At 35.5% G+C, this 25,392-nt stretch overlaps 3 protein-coding genes across 7 annotated transcripts in view; 1 reads left to right on the plus strand and 2 right to left on the minus strand.

Annotated features, from left to right (window-relative positions):
* The first annotated feature begins 1,198 nt into the window (after window positions 1-1,198).
* On the plus strand, window positions 1,199-5,353 carry capslb (calcyphosine-like b). Of its 3 annotated transcripts, none has more exons than XM_067376692.1 (5): window positions 1,199-1,335; window positions 1,408-1,585; window positions 1,674-1,883; window positions 2,086-2,157; window positions 5,240-5,353. In XM_067376692.1, exons 1-5 carry the CDS (start codon window positions 1,199-1,201, stop codon window positions 5,339-5,341), a joined length of 699 nt encoding a protein of 232 aa, XP_067232793.1. In that variant the 3' UTR covers window positions 5,342-5,353. The 3 variants fall into 3 exon arrangements, with proteins under 3 accessions (XP_067232793.1, XP_067232794.1, XP_067232795.1); XM_067376693.1 differs by having other exon boundaries at window positions 2,086-2,213; window positions 5,240-5,346; XM_067376694.1 differs by lacking the exon at window positions 2,086-2,157 and having other exon boundaries at window positions 1,211-1,335.
* il7r (interleukin 7 receptor) lies at window positions 4,576-11,916 on the minus strand. 2 transcript variants are annotated; one of them, XM_067376691.1, is made up of 8 exons: window positions 8,741-11,916; window positions 8,341-8,452; window positions 8,054-8,205; window positions 7,739-7,884; window positions 7,483-7,639; window positions 7,102-7,210; window positions 6,929-7,001; window positions 4,576-6,823 (listed from the first exon to the last, which is right to left on the minus strand). In XM_067376691.1, exons 1-8 carry the CDS (start codon window positions 8,808-8,810, stop codon window positions 6,485-6,487), a joined length of 1,158 nt encoding a protein of 385 aa, XP_067232792.1. In that variant the 5' UTR covers window positions 8,811-11,916; the 3' UTR covers window positions 4,576-6,484. The 2 variants fall into 2 exon arrangements, with proteins under 2 accessions (XP_067232792.1, XP_067232790.1); XM_067376689.1 differs by having other exon boundaries at window positions 7,102-7,213; window positions 8,741-11,912.
* Window positions 11,917-17,399: 5,483 nt separating this feature from the next.
* myo5b (myosin VB) overlaps window positions 17,400-25,392 on the minus strand; it is a 58,482-nt gene continuing 50,489 nt past the window's right edge. The window contains exons 31-40 of one of the 2 annotated variants that reach the window (XM_067375704.1): window positions 23,943-24,036; window positions 23,728-23,859; window positions 23,499-23,650; window positions 21,942-22,031; window positions 21,634-21,784; window positions 21,249-21,543; window positions 20,979-21,153; window positions 20,805-20,885; window positions 18,785-18,931; window positions 17,400-18,189 (exon numbers count right to left, since the gene is read on the minus strand). In XM_067375704.1, coding sequence (XP_067231805.1) covers window positions 18,178-18,189; window positions 18,785-18,931; window positions 20,805-20,885; window positions 20,979-21,153; window positions 21,249-21,543; window positions 21,634-21,784; window positions 21,942-22,031; window positions 23,499-23,650; window positions 23,728-23,859; window positions 23,943-24,036 — 1,329 coding nt within the window. In that variant the 3' untranslated portion in view covers window positions 17,400-18,177. Of the gene's footprint in view, window positions 18,932-20,804; window positions 20,886-20,978; window positions 21,154-21,248; window positions 21,544-21,633; window positions 21,785-21,941; window positions 22,032-23,498; window positions 23,651-23,727; window positions 23,860-23,942; window positions 24,037-25,392 lie in introns of both variants that reach the window. The other variant, XM_067375705.1, reaches the window with a different exon arrangement.

The following is a 25,392-nucleotide window of genomic DNA, read 5'->3' on the forward strand; positions in this document are numbered from 1 at the left end:
TATATATATATATATTGAGAGAGAGAGAGAGAGAGAGAGAGAGAGAGAGAGAGAGAGATGGGTAGTAACGGATTACATGTAATCTGGATTACTTAATCAAGTACTTGTAATTAGAGTAAACTACTTTTTAAAATACTGGTAATCAGACTACAGTTACTTTTTTATGGAATACATATTTACATGTTATTTACACAATGGCAGTAAATTGTTAACAAGTTATTGATTCTCCTAATTTTGAATTTTTTTAAAATTTATATTTTTTTGTCATAATAAACCTGCCGCTTATATATGTGTTTTTCCGGCGGTGAGGGGGAGGGGTGTGGAATCTTGCCCAGAAATCAGCAACAACAAGAATATTTGTTTTTGTAATGTTGCTGTTTTCTAAATTTACTTAATTTTGTGTTTTAAAATCATAAGATGTGATTTTGTTTTAGTCAGCGTTACAATCAGCAAACACTAACAGATACATTAGTTATAGTATTTTGAAGTATTAACTGTCCATGCATTGCAAAAAAAAAATTCTGTTGAGGCACTTGTTGATGAATAGATGTTGATGTTTTCTTTGTATATATCAAAATAGTACAAAATTATCCAACAATATATGTGACATCAAAGGGTCAGCTCAAAAGTTATCTAAATGTAATCCAAAAATAGTTACATTACATTACCAAAAATGTGTAATCTAAGAGATTATATTACTGATTACAAATTTTGTCATGTAATTTATAATCAGTAACTGTATTCTACCAGCTCTGTGTGTGTATATATATATATATATATATATATATATATATATATATATATATATATATATATATATATATCTAAATTCCATAATGCATCAACTACACTTTTAATAATAATAATTAATTTCATTAATAATTAAAATAAATAAGGGTTCCAACAGGGGGTTTTACAGCTCTGCAATAGAAGAACAATTTTTGGTTTATCAGAGAACATTTAAGTGAGAACAGTTCTTAAAAGAACCATTATTTTTTCCTTAGTCTGAAGAATATTTAAAAAATCGAAAGAACCTTTTTCCACTCTAAAGAACCTTTGCAATGCTAAAGGTTTCCATTGATGCCAATCCATCTCATGGAACCATCAATGCCAATAAAGTACCTTTATTTTTAAGAGTTCACCAACATAAATAAGCCTAAAAATCACTCTTATCACCTTCAGATCAGATAGGTGTAGGATGGCAGGTACATCGCGACATGACCGAGAGATGGCAATCAGTGCCAAAAAGCAGCTGTCAGATTGTTCAGACCCCATTGAGAGATTGAGGCTGCAGTGTTTGTCACGAGGGTCCGCAGGCATCAAGGGACTGGGCAGGTACAGTGTGCATGAGGTGTTTCTTCATATAGACTCAAGTGCAGATATCTGACTACAGTTTGATGTTTTCAGGACTTTTAGGATCATGGATGATGACAATAGTCGCACACTGGACATGAAAGAGTTCCTGAAAGGCCTGAGTGACTACGGTGTGCTCATCGAGAAAGAAGAGGCGATAAACCTTTTTCAGATCTTTGACAGAGACGGCAGTGGACTTATTGACTTTGATGAGTTTCTTATCACTTTGAGGGTAAACGCATTAAACGATGATGTGTTTTTAGTTGACCAGTGCAATGCCAGTAGTGCTTATGTTATTATTTTCATTCATGTGATTGCAGCCACCCATGTCTAATGCCAGGAAGGAGGTGGTGTTACAGGCATTCAAAAAGTTGGATAAGACTGGAGATGGTGTGATTACAATTGAGGATCTGAGAGGAGTATACAATGTTAAACATCACCCCAAATATCAAAACGGTGAGTGGACCGAAGACCAAGTATTCCGCAAATTTCTGGACAGTTTTGACTCTCCGGATGACAAGGATGGAAAGGTATGAAGATGCTGAAAATACAGTTCTCTCATCTCAAACTTATAGTATGCAGCATAATAATGTATTAATATTACACAGACATCTTTAGAATAAGATTACTATGTTTTTGGTTTTAAGCACCACCTGATTCTATCGATGACACCGTAAGAAGTCATTTACTGCAGTGTTTTCTTTGATCATGCTATATGTCTCCATACATCAGGTCACAAAAGAGGAGTTTATGAACTACTACTCCGGCGTGAGCGCATCCATTGACACAGATATCTACTTTATAGTAATGATGAAAAATGCATGGAAGCTTGACTAAACTTCTGAAGTTTCTATTTTAGGGTAAAGAGCAAAGATGGTCAACCTTCAGCAAAAGCATGTCTTGACCCTGTCATGACCCTGTCAAACATGTTAATTTCAGACTAAAATGTGGGGATAATGTATATTATACAGTAGGGCTGAGTAAAAAATATCGATTTCTCGATTTTAATCCATTCTCATTTTTATGAACCGATATCGATTCTTATCCCAAAAATCGATTAGTCTAGTCTGTATTAATGAACAGAATATGTAGCGCCTCCCATCTAATAAATCGCAATAATCTTTGTGCTTCGTTACTTTTGATATGAAGCAAAGTCTCAGATTTCAAATGACGTCCATCTTATTATGAGATTCAAAAAATAAATACCGTTTTGGCGCTGTTTAATGTGACGTTACAGATCGCTGTAGCGCCTCAGGTAAAGAGAAGCGGCAGCACAAGCACATGTGCACATCCTCTCCTTCGCTTTAATACCAGTTAAAGCGCGAAATAAACATGAACAAACATCTGAATGTATGTTAAAATATACAGTACAACTTACTGAAATCCGTACCATGTCTCGTGTAATAGCTCAATCAGTGTTTCAACCTTGGAAAGTCAATAAATCAGCTTGTAAACAATGTCACGTAACGTCACGTTTACCTCAGAAAAAACATATTCAGTGACCATAAACTCATTAGTCAGCTTGAAAAGTGTACTCTAGAAAGCAACATTCTGATAAATATAGCTATGCACCGTTACATATTCATTATAGTTTTTAATGTTCTTTAATATTTAATGCATGTGTGAATAAATCAGTTATGACAGCCGCAATTTAAATGTTTATATTTCAAGAAAAAAGAATAGAATATGATTATGTAAGTCTAAACTGTATTTAGCCTATAATAAAAACATAATTGAGTGTAAGTTAAGTGTTTGTATATTAATGGTAATTTAACGTTCAATATTATCATAGTAACTGACTTTACAGCATTATTTGAGAGATTTTTTTCCTCTAGAAAATTTGCCATGTACTGAAACTGAAATACTACATCCAAAATAATCGATATCGAATCGAAATTTTAATCGAATCGAATCAAAAGCATGTGAATCAAAAGCAAGCGGACTGGAGGTACCAAGGATCGTATGTCCCATAAGGATTGCAGTGGGCCCTCATGTCCTTATGTGATCCAAACCACCTTGGAAGGACGGTAGCTCTGCGTTTTATCTATATACCGTAGGCTCCCTTTTTCTACGGCAGGCAGGTTCGCTCTGGATATCAGTGGCCCGTTTTCCCTTTTGGGACGAGAACCTCCTTCCCCCCTGTTGGCAGCTGGGGGCCCCATGTACTTCTGAATTCATGGGCCCCCATGTTGCAGACGTTGCGGCGGGACGTTCTCCAACCACGTACTCAAACCTCCAGTCCCAAAAAACACTCCCGCAGGAGTAATTTTAGAAGTCACTGCCGCAGCAGTGCAGCGGCGAGATGCATCCTAGTCAAACTCACACAGCAGCAATAAACGCAAGCTCCCGACAGAGTTCCTTAAATAACATTTCCGCAGCAGAAGCCTGCTCATAGCTCCACATGGTGGACATAGTAGGGCGACGCGTTCCAGCCCAGCTCCCACAGGAGCCTCATTAAATATCACTGCCGCAGCAGTATTCATTCATGACTCCAGGCCAATTAATCACAACCACCTTGTGTTCCGACATAGGAAACACTAGTGCCACTCCTCACCTCAACTCTATTCTTCATGTTGCTTTAATCTTTCGCTCATTTTGGGGGGGTAACAAGCATTAAGCATCTGGGTATCCCATATACATTAAATCCTTAAGCATTTTCAACCATCCAACTTGCTGTCCCAAATTTATTCTGCACTTTTTGGGGGGTGTATCAGAGCTCGAGTTGAAGATGCTTCATCGAGCCCCTCCTCAGTGGACAGCAAGCCAAATTAGCTAACCTAATATCCTAAAGATTATATGGGCAAACGAACTCGTTAAGTGAAGTTCCTAAACGTAATTTAGGGAGGAGCGAGCCCATCTAATCTTCCAATCAACAGCCAGAGTATATAAGCAGCTGCTTACCTCTCTTCAGTCTCAGCTGTTTCAGCATCCCTCCACCTCCCCAAACTCCACCTTCATTTCAGGTACCTTGCCCTATGTAATCACATCCTATATTTATTCACTGGGGGGTGTATCAGAGCTCGAGTTGAAGATGCTTCATCGAGCCCCTCCTCAGTGGACCGCAAGCCAAATTAGCTAACCTAATATCCTAAAGATTATATGGGCAAACGAACTCGTTAAACAACATTAGATGTAACATAAAACCCTAATGTACAAAACTGATTAGAAAAAACTAAGAAAAACTCAGAAAAATACATCAAATGAGAAGTGTCATGCAGGGAATTGTGGGAATGTCAGTTTATGTTTTTTCACTGCAAATTATACAATGACTTATTTTTCACTTCCAAAAAGTGTAAAATTTAATGGCATTTACTGTAAAATTACATTAAATGTACAGTATATTTACAGTCTTTTACCGTTAAAATCACAATCATTTTTTTACAGTGATAGCAACAGGCACAGTTTTGACAGGGTCAAGTCTAAAATAAGGTGGTGTCTAACAACTATTAACTTTGGAGTTTTGGGAATCTACCTCACACAATCAAAAAAATAAAATCAAAAAAATAAAAAATAAATTAACCAATTACTAATCGCACACTGTGTTTCTCACTGAGGACAAGCAGCTGCACAAATGTATTGTTTTATTCCAGAATCAGCCACACACCATCTAACAAACGCAGGTGGTGTGGTATTGTTGCGAGACTTTGTGTCTTGTGATTGTGTGCATCCTCTTTATTTGGCTAATGAAAGCTGCCTGTGCACCTGCTTGGATCCCTGCATGAGAAACACCCAAAAACTCAAGTACAAACTAAGTCTTGTATTAATTCCCTCATAAATTTCTCGCTATCTTTCCGGATTCTTTGGGATTATTCTTCTGGGTGTGGTTTGGGTCTACCAAGGGCTACCAGTTTGTTTGATAACATTATTTCTTCTTTTCCATCTACAGGTGACAAAAGATGAATTCTGGAACTATTACAGTGGAGTCAGTGCTTCAATCGATAATGATGCATATTTTATTTTAATGATGAAGAGTGCATGGAAGTTATGAAGGGATTTGCTTGTAAACAAATTGATAATGCTTGTGAAATCAAAGCAAGTTAGGGTTAATAAACCTGGCACAACTGAAATGTTTAAGGATATTAACCATGAATCTGGAAAATGAAATAATGGAAGTACTGTAGAAGCTTGAATTATGTGTAAAATGTGTGAGTTTTGTTACTGGTGAGTTAACTGATTTTTAGTGTAAAACACCTTTATTGCATCATAACTACAACCAGTGTGGTATATGATGATACATGTAATTCTTGTGATTCAGATTTTGTTATGCATGTTATGGCAAAGGCTATTTTATAAAAAGTGACTCTTTTAATAAATGATTTATAATGGCTATAAAAAGAAATGTCCCTTAAAGTGATTAGTTATGTGGACTGATGGTTTGTCATTGGGCTTATAATTTTTTCCATCAGAACTAAAACGAACAACTCGAATTATAGACAAATATAGCAACTTTGTAAATATTAATTATTTCATAATTAAAATATTTGTATATATTCCTTTATTACACATCTGTTAAATATATATATCATCATAAATGCATTACAAAATTAGCATTATGAGCAGATGCTTTTTTATATATACACAGAAAATATTTCTATTTATAATATGATCATTATAAATTAATCCTCTGATCATTGAAAAAGTGCCACTTGAACTGTATGCATTCCTTTTGAAAGTTGTGCGGGAGGTTAACAGCATCTCTCACATTTACTCAGGTAGATGTACGGATGAAAATATCCATGGAAACATGTCTGGCAGAGGACACTGAGGCTAGCAGCAGTTACATGAGGTCTGGGTGATGAGTTCAGAATTGATTCACACTTAATGCTTCTTTTTCTGAAGTGTTTCTGAAACATTCAGAAGGAAATTGGCTACCAAAATGGAGACGACTGCAGTGCATGATGCTTGGTTGAAAATGAAACCTGTGGATGAGTGCTATGACATGTACAAACTGCGTCAGAGCTACAAACTGGACAAGTCTAGTGATAACAGAGAATACATAACAGGTTTCTTGGGTTATTAAATGCATCATATACAATGTTAGTTAACCTTTTATATCATGTACGCAGAATAACATCCTCTACCGAGGGTCTCTAAAATCACCAGTAAACTGGAATTGTCTTAACTGGTCTCTTCATTGTGTTTTAAAGAGGCTGGACATAGTGACATAGGCTTCGTCTTTACATTCTCGCTGAGAGGCCATTACACCCTGAAAGCCACTATTTTCTCTTCCTTTTGACAAATCTGATTCGTCTAACAATCTAATTTTCAGGTGGGACTGCTCTTTTGGAAGCCGTTCCTCTGCATTCATGTCCATTTCACTCACTGATGCATTTGAGGAACTGGTTTGACTATAGCAGCATTCATCCAGGCTGTCCTCAAGCTCAGGATCAAAAGGTTTTTCATCAACGTAATCCACGTGGTGTATGAAAACATCGCTGAATATCTCAGGACTGAAAGTGAAAGGAAGACCCTGAAAATGCAAAAACAGTCTGCATGAGGACATTGAGCAAGTTTCTCTTGTTTAATCTTGCAGAACGTTAAGTGAAGCATTAAGACACAGGACAAATTTAATTACCTCTCTTGCCCTGTGCATTTGTGCAAGAGTTGCCTTTGGGTGTGGGATGTTTGGTGTGACGCAGCCTTTTATGCTGGGGGTGAGAAAACAATTAGTACATTTGTTAAAAAAAAAAAAAAAAAGAAGCTTTTTGTGGGTTTTTAAATGAGATTTAAAAAAAAAAAAACACTCACTGCGTTCTCCATAGCAAGGCCCCCAACATGATGAGCACCAGAAAGACAGAGAAGCCGGTGGTGATGAGAAGCGATGATAGTGAACTGACCTTTAGAAGTTCAGTACTGTCTGCTTTGATTGTAGATGTAGAACATGTGTCATCATTTGCGTCAATCACGATTAATCAGACTTAATGAATAATGGTTCAAATGTTTTTTTCCACATTTTCTCAATCTCAAAGCTATTTGATTCTTTACCTATCCAATAATGTGCATTAAAAACCCAACAAGGTTTCTTGGCTCCTTCAGATTAAGTCCTCTTAGGTATTTATCATACTAAACAACATTCACTCATAACCCTATTGGCTTATTTATCATGTAACTGATCAATGATCCACTCACTTTTTATAGTGAAATTGGCAGTTGAACTCCACTCACTCCAGTCGCCCTCAAAATAATCTACAGGTTTTGCTCTAACACGTGTGTAGTAAACACCATCTCCAACAAGTCTGTCCTTGCTGATACTGAAGTTCCTGTTGTCAATTACAGCGCCGATGATCTGTAAAGAAAGAAAACGTATGTAATGTTTATTTGTTAAATGAACTCTAAATGATTCCATCTTATTTTTTAGGAAAGGTCAAGTTGTTGGGAAAAACACCTTTGCCTTTACAATTTTGTCCCCCCATATTTCCACTTCAAAGTCAGGGTTGGAAACATAATCATGACTGTGTTCAAACCATATAAAAACTTCTTCTGTGTCTTCCATGTAAGTGGCAAGCTTTATTTCAGGAGCTCGGATTTTTACTGCAAGGACAAAGACAGATTAGATAGATAGATAGATAGATAGATAGATAGATAGATAGATAGATAGATAGATAGATAGATAGATAGATAGATAGATAGATAGATAGATAGATAGATAGATAGATAGATAGATAGATAGATAGATAGATAGATAGATAGATAGACTTGCCAATTTTTTGCAGGTGAATGACCTTTTCAATACCCACATCTCCCACGTGTACTTCAAGGTTGTATGGACTAATAATCATCAAATCCTCAAAAGTAAAGTATTGTGGTCCTAAAGTAGCATTTTGACACATTACCTTTTCACTTTTATTTTGGCTAAACAGGAAAGAAAAAAACAGTTCTTAGAGCAAACATTAATTCAGATTACATTCAAACATAGTCTAAAGTTTTTAATATTCATTTACTGACATATTCCACACCAATTTATAGTAAATATGTCTAATGAAATACCAGAGTTTTGCGAATTTGACCTCTTCAATGGGGTCATCATTTAGCGAACAGGTGAGTTTAGTCTGTTTGAGGGTCAAAGTGGAAGTGCAGGTCACTTCTTTCTCAGACCAATCTAAAATTAATCAAGAAGAGAAAAACATAAACCAGCCTTTTTCTAGCCACCCCTAAGTCCTTGTTAGTGTGCTTCAATGAAAACCAGCTTAAATGATTGTTTCACATATGAATTTCCCCAAAGGAATCTCTTTATGATCATATCATAAACCACTACACACAATTCTAGCTACGTTTAGTCATAATGCAGTCAAAATATATCTTATAATAATCACTATTCAGAACATATAAAACAAGTGAAAGTAATAATTATCTCTAAATTCTCTGTTTCAAATCTCAAATTACTTACCATCATCTCCACTCTCAGACAGAACCAAAGGACAGAAAACAACAAAGAGCATCCATAAAACACCCGCCATCTCTCTTCCAGCAGCGCAGGCATAAATCACTCATGAGACATGTCTTCATTACTCACACACATTTACTGACAAGTGACAGCTCACAGTTCAACTCTCAGTGGTACTTTCAGAGGAGAGAGGAAGAGAGAGAGACACAGTGGTAGAGAGACAGAGAGCGAGAGAGAGTGTGGGAGAACAGGATATCTCTTACATGTGACTGAAAGAGACATGTAAGAGAACATTACATGTGCTGGGAGTTGAACTGCACTGAAAATAATAAACAGAAAATGTCACAGAAATGTCTAAACCATTTAAATTGTGTCCACATAAAGTAGAAGAGGAGGCGCCAAAATTCTTTAGCGTAAAAATGTCCTTACAATCAAATATAAAATCTACGTGATAGGCTCCACAAAATTCAAAATGATTAAAGATACACTGTAACTTTGACCCTCTAGCAGTTAAAACAAAACTGCACGCATTTTACTGAAGAACATTGATTTGGTTGTGCTTCGTCTCTGGATGATTGTGCAGATGAATATGTTATCCTACTACTCATAAAACATTCACTAATAGGCTTATGAGATATAACCAATTAAGATGGAAAGGATCTCAAGTTGACTAGCTGAAGATGTTACCGTAACTGTACCCATTGATAGACATGGTACTTCCTTGAAAATAAATTCCACCACAGCACTACAACAACCCATAATGAAATGACCCTTCATAATAGATAATGCTTCACACTGAACTCTGTTAGAGAGTTACATATGAAAATGTATCTGTTCAATAAAATAGCTTACTCACCTGTTGAGTTATTAAAACACCTTCTCCACATCGCTTTTACGATATTTCAAATTCCCCAGTTCTCGCCATCTCTGAAAAGCCAAGTCAATGTTGATTCTTGTTTTATTACAGCTCTGACGTATTCTCTTTTTGTCAGCAGACTTTCTTTTAACAAGTGAATCACCAAAGGTTCAAGATTTAGCGTGCTCCATGTCAACCTTTCTCGCTCGTTGTGGCTGCTAACCTATGCCACTCCCACACCATACTCGCGTCGAAGTAACCGGAGCAACTATTCTCTATTTACAGATATGATAAGATACGCATGGGCGAGTGTCATATGTATGCAATTTCCCGCAAAAAAAAAACAAAACATCCCACTAGGTCTAAAATATAAACACTTATAGGCTTACCATAGTGAATCATGGTAAAACAAAACCATGTTTTGGAAAAAGGATTGGCGTATTGACTTGTTATTTAAATTTTGTTAAATACGAACAAAAAACATACTGTACCTTTAACGTGACTATATGAAAATTGGCAGTTTTGAAACAGCATAAACAGTAAGGGTGTATTAACCAATTTACCAAGTGAGAGGTACATTTTGGTTTGATTCGAAACATGGTCTTTGATGTCAGCAAACAAAAGAAATAGGTTATGGTGTCCTATGAATGATTAAATGGTTAATTTGATGGTTTTCTTGCTGCTTTCCACAAACATATCTGAACAAACCTGCGACACATTTTTGGATTGCCACTCACAAGTTGAGGACCACCACTCGGTAATATAAGAAACAGCTGTACAGCAGTTACATCAAGTTTTGCATCTTGCAGGAGAACAGTCAGCACTTTATTTAGGTCAAACTATGGCAGACCAAAGCAGACAGAGGTTGTGGTTTTGAATGAAACAAAACTGTGCTGCAAACATTTTGGTAGTTGGAATGAAACTGATGCCTGAAAAAAGGAGATATAGTAAATATCTGCTTACTTCCTCATGTTACAAAATGACATACAAGAGAACACTGGAACGAGAATAAAGCACTGTAGTATGTATTTATTGTACAAGCAGATATCAGAGATTAAGTTGACTTTTGCATATTTGATTTAGTTTAATGAATGAAAAAGTCAGTGTTTTTTATAATAATAATAATTCTTATTATTTTTTATTATAATCATTTTGAATCTTTGAAGTAACCTTACAAAAAAAAATAAAAAATCAACAAAAACTGTTTTGCCAGATATTCAGGCATTGCTTACAGACTATTTGCAAGAAGTGCAGATAAATATTAAACGAAAAAGTCCTCGCTCAGCATGTACCTTCAATCTAAAAAACAAAAACAAGTGGTAACCTATTACAACCCACTTCCTGTCGCCTCCAGCAAATGGGTTTATGTGAAAATGAGGCCAGAACGTTGTCAATCTGAGCTGCTACCTGTCCTGTAAACAAAGCGAACAAGTCACAGCAAGACTGGATTAATGTCCAAAACAAAAATCACACAGATGTTCAATTTTAAAGGTCCTTTAAAGGTCCATAAAACTACTGTAGATTGTACTGAATTTAAAAAAAACCCATCATGACCATATAAAGGCTACTGACATTTGCATGACGTAAAGAATGATTTCATTGAAGAAACATGAATTAAAAGTCTTGAGGATACACAATATTTAGTCCTTTCCTAGTATTGTCTATTTAAGTGTGATTGTGGAGAGATTGTGGTTACTCAGCTGTATATTTGCATATTTCCTGTATATCTACAGAGCACATTGATTCATTTTGTTGTGATACATTAGGACTATATGAATTTCCATGTAAAAAAAAAAAAAAGAAGAAGAAGAAGAAAAAAAAAGATGATTGATTCGATTCGCCAAACTTTAAAAGTGTTTCAACCTATGCAAACATCACAGTACTGCATGAGCAATACTAGATCTTCACAGTATGACTCTACATGCCTTTCTATTTGGCAAACACTCTGGCAATAAGCAGTGAAAGGTCTTTACATCTGATCATAGCTGATAATTAGTTTTTTGACCCATTGAGGAACCGCATAAATGGATGTGGTGTGGCAATCTTGATAATCCAAAAAGAAATCATCTTGAATCTGGCAGAAAACTTGTGCTTTCTTGGGTAATCAATATGGTAATCAGATCTCCTCATCCTAACAATGACAAAGGTCAAATTAATTGGCACAACTTTTTGGTTTTTGGTGAAATCCACCTAGTAAAAGCCTAGTAAAAGTATTCCAGTGCTTGAAGTGGAAAAATAAAAGTGCCAGTGTTGTGCCGAATTTCGACTCCCTGCCAAATTATTACCCCCCTCGATGAAGTCGTTACCTGATTGCCTAATCCTAATCCGAGCCCCACCCCTAATACTAACTCATCCCTCACACCTAATCCCAAACCTACCAATACTAGTGGGTTAATATTTTGGCGGGGGTCAGAATTCGGCACAACACCGGTACGCAAGGTAAACCGGCGGTACGCTAAAGGAAAAATAGAGAAGTATTCTTCAAGCACTGGCTCGAATCTTATTACTAACTAAATGGTCATATAATGCTGTAGAAGTTTTATACATTTCATGTATAAACCTCTGTCTGCTTTGGCGAAAAATGGCAGATGGAGCAATAATAACTGACATGATCCATGATATCATGATATTTTTAGTGATATTTGTAAATTGTCTTTCTAAATGTTTCGTTAGCATGTTGCTAATGTACTGTCAAATTTGGTTAAAGTTACCATCCGAAAATAGCCACCGCTTTTTTCATTATTAAACACTTGAAATCTGTGTAATGCATAAACACAACTTCATTCTTTATAAATCTTTCCAACAGTGTAGCATTAGCCGTTAGCCACGGAGCATAGCCTCAAACTCATTCAAATGTAAACATCCAAATAAATACCATACTTTCGCGATTAGACATGCTGCATGACGAACACTTTGTAAAGATCCATTTTGAGGGTTATATTAGCAGTGTAAACTTTGTTTATGCAGTGATAGAGTCGAGAGCTCGGGAAGGGGTGGGGAGCGCGTGATTTAAAGGGGCAGCAGCCCTGAATTGGTGCATTTCTAATTATGCCTCAAAAACAAAAAAAATCTATGGGGTATTTTGAGCTGAAACTTCACAGACACATTCAGGGGGACACCTTACACTTATGTTACATCTTGTAAAAAAACGTTCGATGGCACCTTTAAAGATATTGACATTTAGTCCTTGTTACAACTATCTCTGGATATAAAGATGTCAAAAGGTGAACAAAGACAGAAAAGTCCCATGTTGTGAAGAGATTTTGAGGCATACAGAGTAGGATGGTGCAGCATCAGTGGGAGGAGGAGGGTTTCAGGGTTGCTAGTGTTAAGTACTCTAGAATGCGTCCGTGGGCGACTACTGCGGTTAACATGCCGCGGCTCAGCGATGATCATGTGAGAACAAGAAAACGAGGTGGGGAAAGGGGAGAAAGCAAGTGCGTTTTAGCTCAGTCATTTGTGTTTTTCACAGAAACAGTGAGACATCTTTTCCTTTGGTCGGTGCCAATAACCAGAGAGGTTAAGTCACCACGTGGCTGAAGGGCATCGTTGGAGCAGCATAACGTGGTGCTCAAAGATGCGACGAGCACTTTTGAGTTGCATTGTGAGAGCCCCTTCCCCCCTCCCCTCTGAAACCACACTCTATCGCTGGAGGCCCCTATCGCACAAAAACATCTCACAACAACAGCCTCGGTGGTTTCTCTGCATACAGTTGTTGTCTGTATCTACACTCAAGGCTTATTTACCATAGGGTGCTATTTTTTAAAGTGTCTGTACTCTTCTCCCTCATCTTTGGTTGAGGTTGGGATCTTTAAGCTTCTACAAACCCCTGTAAAGTGAGCAGGTGGCACAGAGGGAGGAGCTTTCTGTAGGAGAAAGTCACTTTATGGATACAGTTTTTACTGACTACAGCAGATTTTTCTGTTTAAAACTTTTTTTTTATTTTTATTTTTTTTTTTTTTAAAGAAATTCTGTATTGTAAAATATTTTAAGATATTTTAGCAGTTGGTTGTGGTTGGCTATTTGTATCTGCCAGATTTGTTTTTTAAGTTGTAAATTTAAATTTTTTTTTTCCATTTGACATACCATCAGGAGCTTGCATTGCCAAAATGTGAAGACTTCCTGTGAAAACATTACCACAAACAGAGGTTGAGCAGACAAGTGAAATGAACTGGCGTGTCTTGCCATCCTATAACCGTTACCACAAGGCTCATATGTCTGGGAAAAAGTGCACAGCCACATTCACAAGACCCCATCGAGGAAGTTAAAAGCAGTGAGAGAGACTGAAAAAAAGAGATAAACAGATCAAGAGATTTAAAGTCCTGATCAGAATCACATTCAAAAGGGGTCAACACTGCTGAAATATTGACATACTTTTAGATTCATAATCCTGACGCTTGTTATAATATTTATTACGTTAAATAGTATGCATTTGGCATATTAAATATATTATTGGACATTAAAAAATTATGTTAATACAGCGTTTGAGCCGTATTAAAATTAAGCTATTAAGCACAAGTATGCACAATATCACTTTTGTACAACAGTTCAATACACAAGACGTTAATGTTGTCCTGAAATCAAAATGGACAATTCTTGTTTATGGAATGCTGCAGAATTTATTATAAATTATTTATCCATGCACATCATTATTTTATTTTTTTAAATTTAAGTGCCCTCATAATCTTTAATCAAAATAACTTCCCCTCCCTCAACTATCCAATCAATTCCCGATGGACAAAATCAAGTCCTGCCCTACATTTTTTTTTTCTCAGGTATATGCAACGTTTTTGCAATATTACTTGAAACTGTCTTTACTAACTGATAAAAGACTATTTATTAGGTGCACTGAAAGGAATAATATTAATATACATCATCTGTGCACGAGGTAGGGCCTTAAAAACATCAGCCAATCGATTGGCCCTCTGGCTTGTCAATCACTGCCGTGACGTTCCTTGTGAGAGACGAGCACAGCTGCGCGCTCCAGTAACTTTCCACACTCCACAGGCGCCGCATGCAATGTTTTTGTCAGGAGACAGGAGTAACAACTGCAGATTATGAGTTCCCTGCAGTGAGTCCGACATAATGAATCCACTAACACGACACAGCGAATGCCTGTGGTAAACACTCGTGTTCCAATACTCGTGCACGAGTTTTGGGAGGCGTTCCCTCGAAATGAGCTGTGAAGGAGGGGGGTTGTTCTTACGCATGTGCTCATTTCAAAAACTCACTAACGGTCTTTGGTTTCTCAGTCGACGAAAAGATCCTCTTTAGCACCTTTAAAAGGAGCAGTAAGAGATTTCTGAGAAACGTTGTTGAAAGTGGATTAGACAGTGCACCACAACACACTCACCAAAAAGCAGTAGGGGGCGTATACAGAGTGAGCAAGAGGGCGACTTGAAGAATGACTGTAGAAAGAGAGATGGTTGAGACATTACAAAAGAGAACAGGTCAGAGGAATATGATGCAAAAAGTGTATTATTGCATAGAGTACACAATGAGATTACTCAAATATCAATGAAAAATATGATTTAAAATGTCAATTTAGATTTGTTCGTAAAAAATAATATTAACATTTTATTTGTAAAAGTAATATAAACAACATTCTATGATCAGATATTTTTATCTTTAAATACAACATTGAATTATTGAAGAGTTACACATTTTTGAACAATTTCATTTTATGTATTTTCTTATTAACTAGTAAAACTACACATTCTGAGCAATTATAGTTTAAAGGCGCCCTAGAGGTGCCTTTTCAAAAGATGTAATATAAGTCTAAGGTGTCCCCTGAATGTGTCTGTGAAGTTTCAGCTCAAAATACCCCATAGATTTTTTTTATTAATTTTTTTAACTGCCTATTTTGAGCCATTATTGCATATGCACCGATTCAGCATGCGGCCCCTTTAAATCTCCCATTCCCCCGCCACCGCGAGCTCTCAACTGCCTTAAACAGCAAACACAAAGTTCACACAGCTAATATAACCCTCAAAATAAATCTTTACAAAGTGTTCATCATGCATACATCGATTCCTGTGAGTATAGTATTTATTTGGATGTTTACATTGATTCTGAATGAGTTTGATAGTGCTCCGTGGCTAAAGCTAACATTACACACTGTTGGAGAGATTTATAAAAAAATAAGTTGTGTTTATGAATTATACAGACTGCAAGTGTTTAAAAATGAAAATAGCGATGGCTCTTGTCTCCGTGAATACAGTAAGAAACAATAGTAACTTTAACCACATTTAACAGTACATTAGCAAAATGCTAACGAAACATTTAGAAAGACAATTTACAAATATCACTAAAAATATCATGTTATCATTGATCATGTCAGTTATTATTGCTCCATCTGCCATTTTTCGCTATTGTTCTTGCTTGCTTACCTAGTCTGATGATTCAGCTGTGCACATTCAGACGTTCTGCCCTTGTGTAATGCCTTGAACATGAGCTGGCATATGCAAATATTGGGGGCGTACATATTAATGATTCCAACTGTTACATAACAGACGGTGTTATGTTGAGATTCGCCTGTTCTTTGGAGGTTGTTTAAGCAAATGAGATTTACATAAAAAGGATAATGTCCTGGCAGAAAATTACCAGTACATTTTTCTTACAGTGTACCTAACTGAACAACAATTATAGGAACAAGCTAATAACATGCTGTATCATAAATGAACAATTATTATTGAACAATTGCACATATGATGTACTGTTAGGCATCTTTCTTCAGCTCTCTCCAGGCTGAGGTGCTGCTTAGCTGGCTAGCTGTTCAATGGTTTCCTCTTTTTGTGTAATTTTGATGAAAATATGTGCCTTTTTATCGTTTGAGGCACTTTTCAAAAGATACTAAAAGTTGCCAAATAAATTTTGAAAATAGCCAAGTTTGTTGTTAGATGCTTTTCGGGGAAAAAAATTGCTAGGATAGTCATAAAAGTTGCTAAATCTAGCAAAAAAATTGCTAAGTTGTCAACACTGCAGACAGTAGGAACAGTAACCACAGGGAAAGTGAGAGAATTGGTTACTGCTCTTTGTGTATCAATGGAAAGAAAGTTCCACTGAATGGGATACAATACTGTTCTTGGACCACATTGTTTGACCTAAGGTTCAAACAGGGCAGATAATAACAAAGAAGAAACCGGATCAGACCCTCAAAGCTGAGGCACTTAGGGTTTCTTAATGCCAATCTGCACTAAAAAGGCTTTATTTTACCACTGACTATTATATTCACAAGATTTCATGCGCTCTACTTATTAGTTGATCTAAACTCGACATGTTCATGCACACGTAATATTAGAGTTAAAATTAAATCAAGAAGTGTGATGAAGTGAAGCATAAAAACGAAACCCGAATAAACTGTGGTTAATGCGATAGCAGTGGTGTGGTGTTTAATGTGCGAGTTCCGTGCCAGAAAATAGCATGCATGGTATAGTGTGAAATGAAGCAAAATTGTACTTACTGTTGGAGTGTCAATGAAAAACAAAATAGTATATATAAAATATGTACATCTCTTATAACTCAAACATATCAGTAACTATGATAAAGCTGTGCAATTTTACAGAGATCTATTCTGACTTGAGCTTCAGATAAATTAAAAGTATTGTCAGTAGAGGGCAGTACAAAAAAAAACAAACAAAAAAAAGGTTTGAAGTTGAACCACATAAAGTAACTATGGTCAATTTGAAATGTATGGCCAAAATAAATATCCAAAATATTTACAAAATAAAAAAAGAATACAAATACGAAAATGTATAGTTCTTACTTTAATGGCATTGAAAGAACTATTTTAATTACATCCAGAAAATGATAGTGCAATACATGATAATTTGACTGTTTTGTAGAAATTTTGAAACCCTAAAGCTAAAAGATGATCACTTTGAAAAAAAGTACAGTATCCGGCATTGACATGATGCACTATTCTTTCAGAACAGCCCATTCTGTTGGCAACATATAAAAAAAAAAGGAAAATTGTAAGAGAATGTATAAAATATTAGGGTTTTTTTCTTAATTTTTAAAGTAAACAGTGAATGGTTATTGCTATATGATTGCACGTAATCATTTACAGAGCTGTGCAAATGTATCAAGTAAATTGTGATAACTGCTTTCATGATGTAACCTGGTAGTTTTGAGAATGTCTTTTCTGTACACCAAACAACTCAACCCAGTTTATATGACGCCTCTTAAGATGTTTCTTCATCATACTTGCACATGCCCTCCGGCACATTCTAGATCCCACCAACAAACAACAATCACAGGATTATTTATTTCGATAGAATATTAAACATCCCAGCTCAAACTCCTCTCATTGTCCTCATCCTCGTCCTCTCTGCTCCACATACTTCAACTTGTCAATGTCACTTTCATGATTGGCTCAATTCGTTGGCCCTGTGACATAACTGATTCAGTGCTCCAAGTCTCTGCAACTGATTCTTCAACACGTGGGGAGAAAAGAAAAGCTTAAAAAGACCCTGTTCGGAGATACTGATCCAGATTGGTCACTCACTGGCAACAGCCAGTGCAATGCAAAGATGTCCAGCTTCTTTCTGCAAGATGTTGTGGGGATAAATCTTGGCAGCCGATTTTAAAAGATCTCCTAGAAAAAAAAAAAATGAGATGGTGGTGTTGCTTCAGTGGGAGCCCAAGTTTCTGAGATGAGACTATGCTCCAGAACAAGCAAGGGAAATAAAAGACACTTTTCCATTACAAACACAAAGAAATCAGTGCATACTAATACAGATACATGAGTGTGGACACGCACATCTTGCATTAGTGTTACATGTCAGTAGCCCAAAACCCTCTTACTTTTGTTTAGATTAAACTCAATTAATAAGAATTAGTCAAAGACAAACACATCCCAAACCAAATATAGTGTTTTAACTTTCTTCAAACAACAGTCTTCCTTGTATTAATCAGTAGCCCAGAAAAAAATGGTTGAATGTTATAGAAGAAAAGTCAAAGGCAGACAGCTTATTTACACCACTCATCATTCGGGCTCACTGAAACTGCACCACAGTTAGTTGGTCAGGGAGACTGTAAGTCTTGTTAAATGCCGATACTGTAAATCCCACGTTTGGTTGTTGTTAGTTTGCGGGTTAGCAGATCTGCGAAGGGGCCCGCTCTCATTTCTGCAGGCCGCAGGTCTGACTCGATAGAGCTCAGAGTGAGACGGAGAGATTGAGATGTCAGACCCGCGTGAGGAAGTCCAGGCTGAGGGAGGCAGGGATGTGTATGGTTTCCAGACTGAGCGCTGAAGGAGTGTAGGGGAAGAGCACTGGGAAGGTGTACTTTGTGTCCACCAGCAGTTGGTTGTTTTCTATCCGATCTTGGAGGCGATTCTGCAGAGGGAAATAGGAATATTTATTAGACATGCTCATTAAAGAAGTCAATAAATTATAAAACAATAATAAATTAGTAAAGCTTTTGAATGCTTGTATGTATTTGAATGTGAAAAAAAAAAAAGATTCTGATGAATGAACAAACTATGGAAGATGATTAGGGCCAAGCAATAATAAAAAAAATAAAACCATCTCGAGATTAAAGTTGTTAAATTTCGAGAAAAAAGTCGAGATAAAATGTTGAGAATAAAGTCATTAAATTAACAAATTTATTCTCGTAATTTAACGACTTTTCTCATAATTTAAAGAGTTTATTCTCAACATTTTATTTAGACTTTTTTCTTGAAATTTAATGACTTTATTTTCAACATTTTATCTCAACTTTTTTCTCAAAATTTAACGAGTTTTTTTTTCCTCGCAATTTAACAAGTTTATTCTCAACATTTTATTTAGACTTTTTTCTCGAAATTTAACAACTTTAATCTCAAGATGGTTTTATTTTTTTATTATTGCTTGGCCCTAATCCTATCTAAAAATAAATTTAATATTAATCAAACAATATTTTTTTAATAAAAAGAGAAAATGGTTAAATTATTCCATGAATAACAATAACAACAAAAAAAAAAAAATAGTGCAACAGTTTGGGGTCAGCAAGAATTTTTATTTATTTATTTATTTATTTATTTATTTTTTATGAGAAATATTTTTTATTCAGCAAGGATGCAACAAATTGATAAAAAAAATTACAGTAAAGATATTTATTATGTTACAAAAGATTTATATTTCAAATAAATGCTGCTCTTTTGAAATTTCTATTCAAAGAATGCTATAAAACTCCCCATTGTATTATGGTTTTCCACATAAATATTAAGCAGTAAATTGTTTTCAACATTGATAATAATAAGAAATGTTCTTAAGCTTAAGCAGCATCATGAGACACTGAAGTAATGGCTGCTGAAATTCAGCTTTACCATCACATGAAAAAAACAAAAAAAAAAACATTTTAAATATATATTAAAATGAAAAATTAAAAACTGTAATACTGTAATATTTAAAACAAGTACTGTAATATATTTAGAACTGTTTTAAAACTAATATTTCTATAATTTATACACTGCCCTCCAAAAGTTTGGAAACACCCCTGGCAAAGTGTGGTTTTGGACAATATAAGTATAAATCCTTATCATTTTTTGGTGCAAATACATTAAAGTAACTTGACATTATCATTGAAGACCAGCAATAATAATTTTCATTTTGAATACATAATAATGGCAAAATATACATGTCAAAGTCAGACATGCCCCTTTGCCAGCTGTGATGCCATTGCCTGGTTACTGGTTTAAACTTGGCCCAGGTTTGTAAAAGATTTTTGGGTCAGCACACCTTAATAGCGTCAACAATTGATTGCCAATTAAGTTTAGAATACAATGAACCAATTAGAACCCAGTTTAGGTCAGATAGCTGCTAATGGTGGATATTTTGATGAATCGAAAATTTAAGTTTTTTCTATGTATAAACTGTTTATGTAATAAAATATGTTTTCGTAGTTTGTGTTGTCCCTTATCAGTGCAAAATTATCACAAATTAAAAAGGATTCATGCCAATATCGTCCAAAACCCCACTTTTCTAGGGCGTTTCCAAACTTTTAGAGGGCAGTGTATATTATATAAAGTAAATATAAATATTCCTTACTATTAACTATACACTGAATTTGTTAATATTAAACTTTTTAAGTAGAAGTGTGTTCTGTGGCATATTATTTTTAATGTGGTTTTAAAGTTAGTATTAGGAATTTCACTGATTTTGTATGAACTACTGAAGTTTTGGTTCAACCTATCAAGTATATGTCCATAGTGTGTGTATATAGTTTTACCTGTATGTCTCTTATGAAGGACACAGTGACTCGTTCCTCAAACTCGTTGAGTGGCGTGTACAAGTTCAGAATCTTCACAATCTGAGGTGAAGTAAATGGCAATGAATTAAGGCAATGAAGATTCAATGAAAAAAATAATACTAAAGAATTGTTTAATGAATGTTAAATATCTACCTGCTGTAAGCTGAGGGCTGTACAGAGCGAACAAATGGCCTCTGCATCTTGGGAGGTCTTCTTCTTCACCTGCAACAGCTGGGCGGCTTGAATAACAGGTTCCATGGTGGCTACGGTTCCACCATGGTGCAGATTCTTACCCCTCAGCCATTCCTCCAACTGACTGATGTTGTACCTGAAATGATACCAATGAGATGGCCGTTACACTCATCAGACGTTCCTGAAGATATAACAAAGCGACGGATTGGCCTGAAAGCATCAAATGTGTACCTGAGCTGCATGCCGGTACTCCAGGAGCAGACGTCTTTGCGCAGCAGCAGGTTGTTTAGGGTCACTGCATTGATGGAGTAGAAGAGCTGGCGAATCACCTGCTGGCAGATCTCCGGGTCCAGGCCGTGGTCCGCCATGGTGGTGTAAAACTGTCCCAGCTGCCTGATGAGAGCCTGCAGTGTGTAGCCCGTCGGACCTCCGCTCTCACAGTCCATACTAGAAGAGCGGTTCCTGTAGCCCATGGGCTTCACTCCAGCCAGGCTGGGGATGCTCTCGCTCTCAAGCATGGCAGATACTACCAAAACCAAACACAAAAACATATACTCCTTATGATATATAAGAATCTGTATATCATTTCAATTTTAACTTGTCTCTCTGCACCTACCAATCATGGGTTGCATGATGCCTTCCGCCACCCTGGCAAGCTGCTGATAAATCTGGATGGAAAGGTCACTCAGAACCTGCCGATACTCCGCAAGGTCAAAGTTTTTCAGGCAGTGTTCATTCTGCTTGGCACTGTTCTGTGTCATAAACGCCTAAGAGAGGAAGCGACAGAATCTGTGGTTATACATGTTAAAATGTGGTCAATTGAGCTAGCTCTCTTATTTGCTGCGGAAATCTTCAACGGACGAGACAAAATATCCAATGAACAAACATGCAAGGAAAATAAACAAATGTAAAAAGACATCTCACCTCGTCCCCGCTGTACTGCTTGAGACAGTGCAGGAGTCGACTGGTATTTGCCAGCCAGAAGGAGGTCATCTCAAAATCATCATTGTTTTTCTAGAGAATGATTATAAACAGACATGATGGACAACCTATCATTATGGGGTATCATTAAGGGGTCATTTATAGTTTATATACACTACCATTTGGGCTTGGCAAGATTTTATAATCTTGAAAAAAAAAAAAAAAAAAAAAAAAAAAAAGTCTTATGCTCACCAAGGCTGCATTTATTTGATCAGAAACACAGTAAAAACAGTAATATTGTGAAATATCCCTCAGAAATTACTAGCGCTGTCAATCGATTAAAAAAAAATTAACTAATCAAATCATTTTTTCTGTAAACATTTGAGTTTTTCATTTTTTTTTATATAGTTAATAGTTTCATTGTAATGGTTTCATAGTTACTCTCCAAATTAATGTAGAAACAACTTAACAAGGATATATTTTAAATATTTCTTTAATGGCATCTTTTTATGAATGAAGGCCAGTATCACTGACACTGATGTCTCTATGAAATTGATTTTTAAAAAATATTAATTACAGACATTCAACATTACAGTATAACTGAAAGCTATTAATTTCAACATTTATTATGCTTAAAAAAATAACTTTTAATATAAGTGTACTTAAAACAATCTTCACATAAACCCATTATAATAAATGTCATTTACCTGTGGCCTTCCTACATGTCTAACAGGTAGGAAATATACAGAAATTGAATAAAGTTATCAAACACTTTAGAATCTTCACTGCATAAATTCTAAATTAAATATAGTTTAATCCTTATTAAAGCTACAGTTTCCTCTGTTACCTTTGTTCTTTGATTAACATTAATGACAGACTGGTTTATTAGGCTACGGCTGCGGAACATGACTCGGATCTGACGCGCATCTCATTTTCTCACAACTCTTTAAGTTCATTCAAGATGTTATTTAACTCATTTAAGACTGCTCTTATGAGGATACTTGATTGGCATCATTCTGTGAGTTATTGTTTGTTCAAGCGCAAAAGAGAACTTGATACTGGCGCGCGTCTTTCTGTGCACACGAGTCGTGCGTATGTCACACAGACACGGCATTCACAGACAGCGCGTTCTTGTTTGTCTTGTGGCGCTTGAATGGTTTAAAAGCATTTGCGTGAATAAGAATGTGATCATATAATGTAACACTAACCAAATTATGATGGAAAAAAACGGATGCAGCATTAATTGCGTAAAATATTTTTAACGCGTTAAACTGAAAAAAATTAATCACATGCATTGATGCATTCATTTTGACAGCACTAGAAATTACTGTAATATGCTGATTTGGTGCTCAAGAAACATTTCTTATCAACATCTATGTTTAAAACAGTTGTGCTGCTTAATTTTTTGTAACATTATAAAATGTCTTTACTGTCAATTTTGATGCACCCTTGCTGAATAAAAGCATCAATTTCTTTAAAAAAAATCTAATCTTAATGACCCCTAACTTTTGGACAGTAGTGGGAGTGTGTGGATGTGATTATATACAGCATTATACATACCTTCAGGACCTTTTTAATTGCATTGATGGTTGCAGTAAGGAGCGAATGAACTTTCTGGTCGTCGTTGATGTAGTCGGCATGACGGATGCACATGAAAAGGATGTAGGCAGGGAGGCAGGGGACAGTGGCCGACACGACATTGGGCTTCATGTCTAAAGACAAGAACTTAATATTAATTACAACTATAGGATCTCCACATTCTAATGAGCTTGCATTCAACCACACATACCAGTAATTAAAGTCTTGACCAGCAAGGCCTCATCTTCTTTGTAGAACTCCAGCATGCCTTCGAAGTCCTTTTCTTTCCTTTGTACAGTGAACTGACGAGTCAGCTCTGGTCTGCTTTTAGTGGCCTGAGAAACTGTACAAAGAATAACGGCACATCAGCACACGGCTCTACTAAAATAAAATGTTAAACACACAGAACAAATGTAAACATTTTACCTTCCAGCTCTTGCACTTTCTTCATATAGATCCTCAACTGCTTCTTCAACTTCCTCTCGTTCTTCTCCAACTTCTCAACAAGTTCCTTTAGATCCTGGAGAACAATCATCACCGTCATCTTGAGCGTGTCAATATTATATGTTGGATGCAATGATTCTTTACTGCCCTTTTAGAACCAGTGGCTAATAGTTTGAGGGCTCGTAAAAAAAAAATATATATATATATATATAATAATTATATAAATATTATATAATAAAGTAATAATAGTAGTAATAATAATAATAATAATAAGAATATTATATATATATATATATATATATATATATATATATATATATATATATATATTAATGATGAATAGGAAGCAGGTCAACAACAACAACATAGGCGGAGCCTATAGAATGCAGTTAGAATGATCCTAAAATTCAAGATATCTGGTCAAAATGAGTTTGAGGCCTGTGCGAGTTGTCGTCTTATATTTATGTCATATGGTATAGTTGCGCAATATCACACGAATACTGTTTTTGTCTTGAATGGCATGAGTGCAAATGTGATATTGATTTTATACAACAGTTCAATAAATCAGAAGTTAATATTGTGTTATATTTTAGACATATTGTCTGCTTTTGCTCAATTTTGCCAATGAAAATATTAAAGCCAGAGCAGAACGGTTGTGCGGCTCCGAGCAACACACAGCTGTGTTTCTTTTCTGAATGAATCCGCGTTTTGAGCGAATCAATCGGGTCAATCAATGATTCAATGGCCCATTGATAATGACCGCCATTTACTTAATTCCTGAATGAATCAGCCCTTTGAACAAATCAAATGAATGAATGACTCACTCATTAAAAAATTTACCACCACCTACTGGCAGTTTTAGATTTTTTTTTCGAGGATCATTTCATAAAAAAAAAAAAAAATAAATAAAAAATAACATTTCCATATTATTAATGATGATTAAAAACAAACAAACAAAAAAAACATTAAATTGGTAGTTTACCCAAAAATGAAAATTCCATCATTTACTCACCCTCATGTTGATTCAAATAAAATATTTTTTTTCTAAAGCTACTTTTTGTAATGTCTCTTTGATCTTTTGGGGATAATTTCTCAGCCAAATTTGCTGTGCGATTATTAGATTAATTGGATTAATTAATCGCCACATTGTGTAATTAATTAGATTAAAAATTAATTGCTTGACAGCCCTTTATATAGATATATATATATATATATATATATATATATATATATATATATATATATATATATATATATATATATATATATATAATTTATATTTGTTTTTAGCATAAATTTAACATAACCTAGAGGTTTATGCCTAAAACTAGACCTTCAATTGGTCAATAAGGTATGAAAAATACATATAAGTCAATATATATTTTTCTGAAAACAAGTGTATACAATTTTAAGGATTTTTTTTAAGGATATC

This window comes from Chanodichthys erythropterus, chromosome 22, assembly GCF_024489055.1.
Source record: "Chanodichthys erythropterus isolate Z2021 chromosome 22, ASM2448905v1, whole genome shotgun sequence".
Classification (NCBI taxonomy): Eukaryota; Metazoa; Chordata; class Actinopteri; order Cypriniformes; family Xenocyprididae; genus Chanodichthys; species Chanodichthys erythropterus.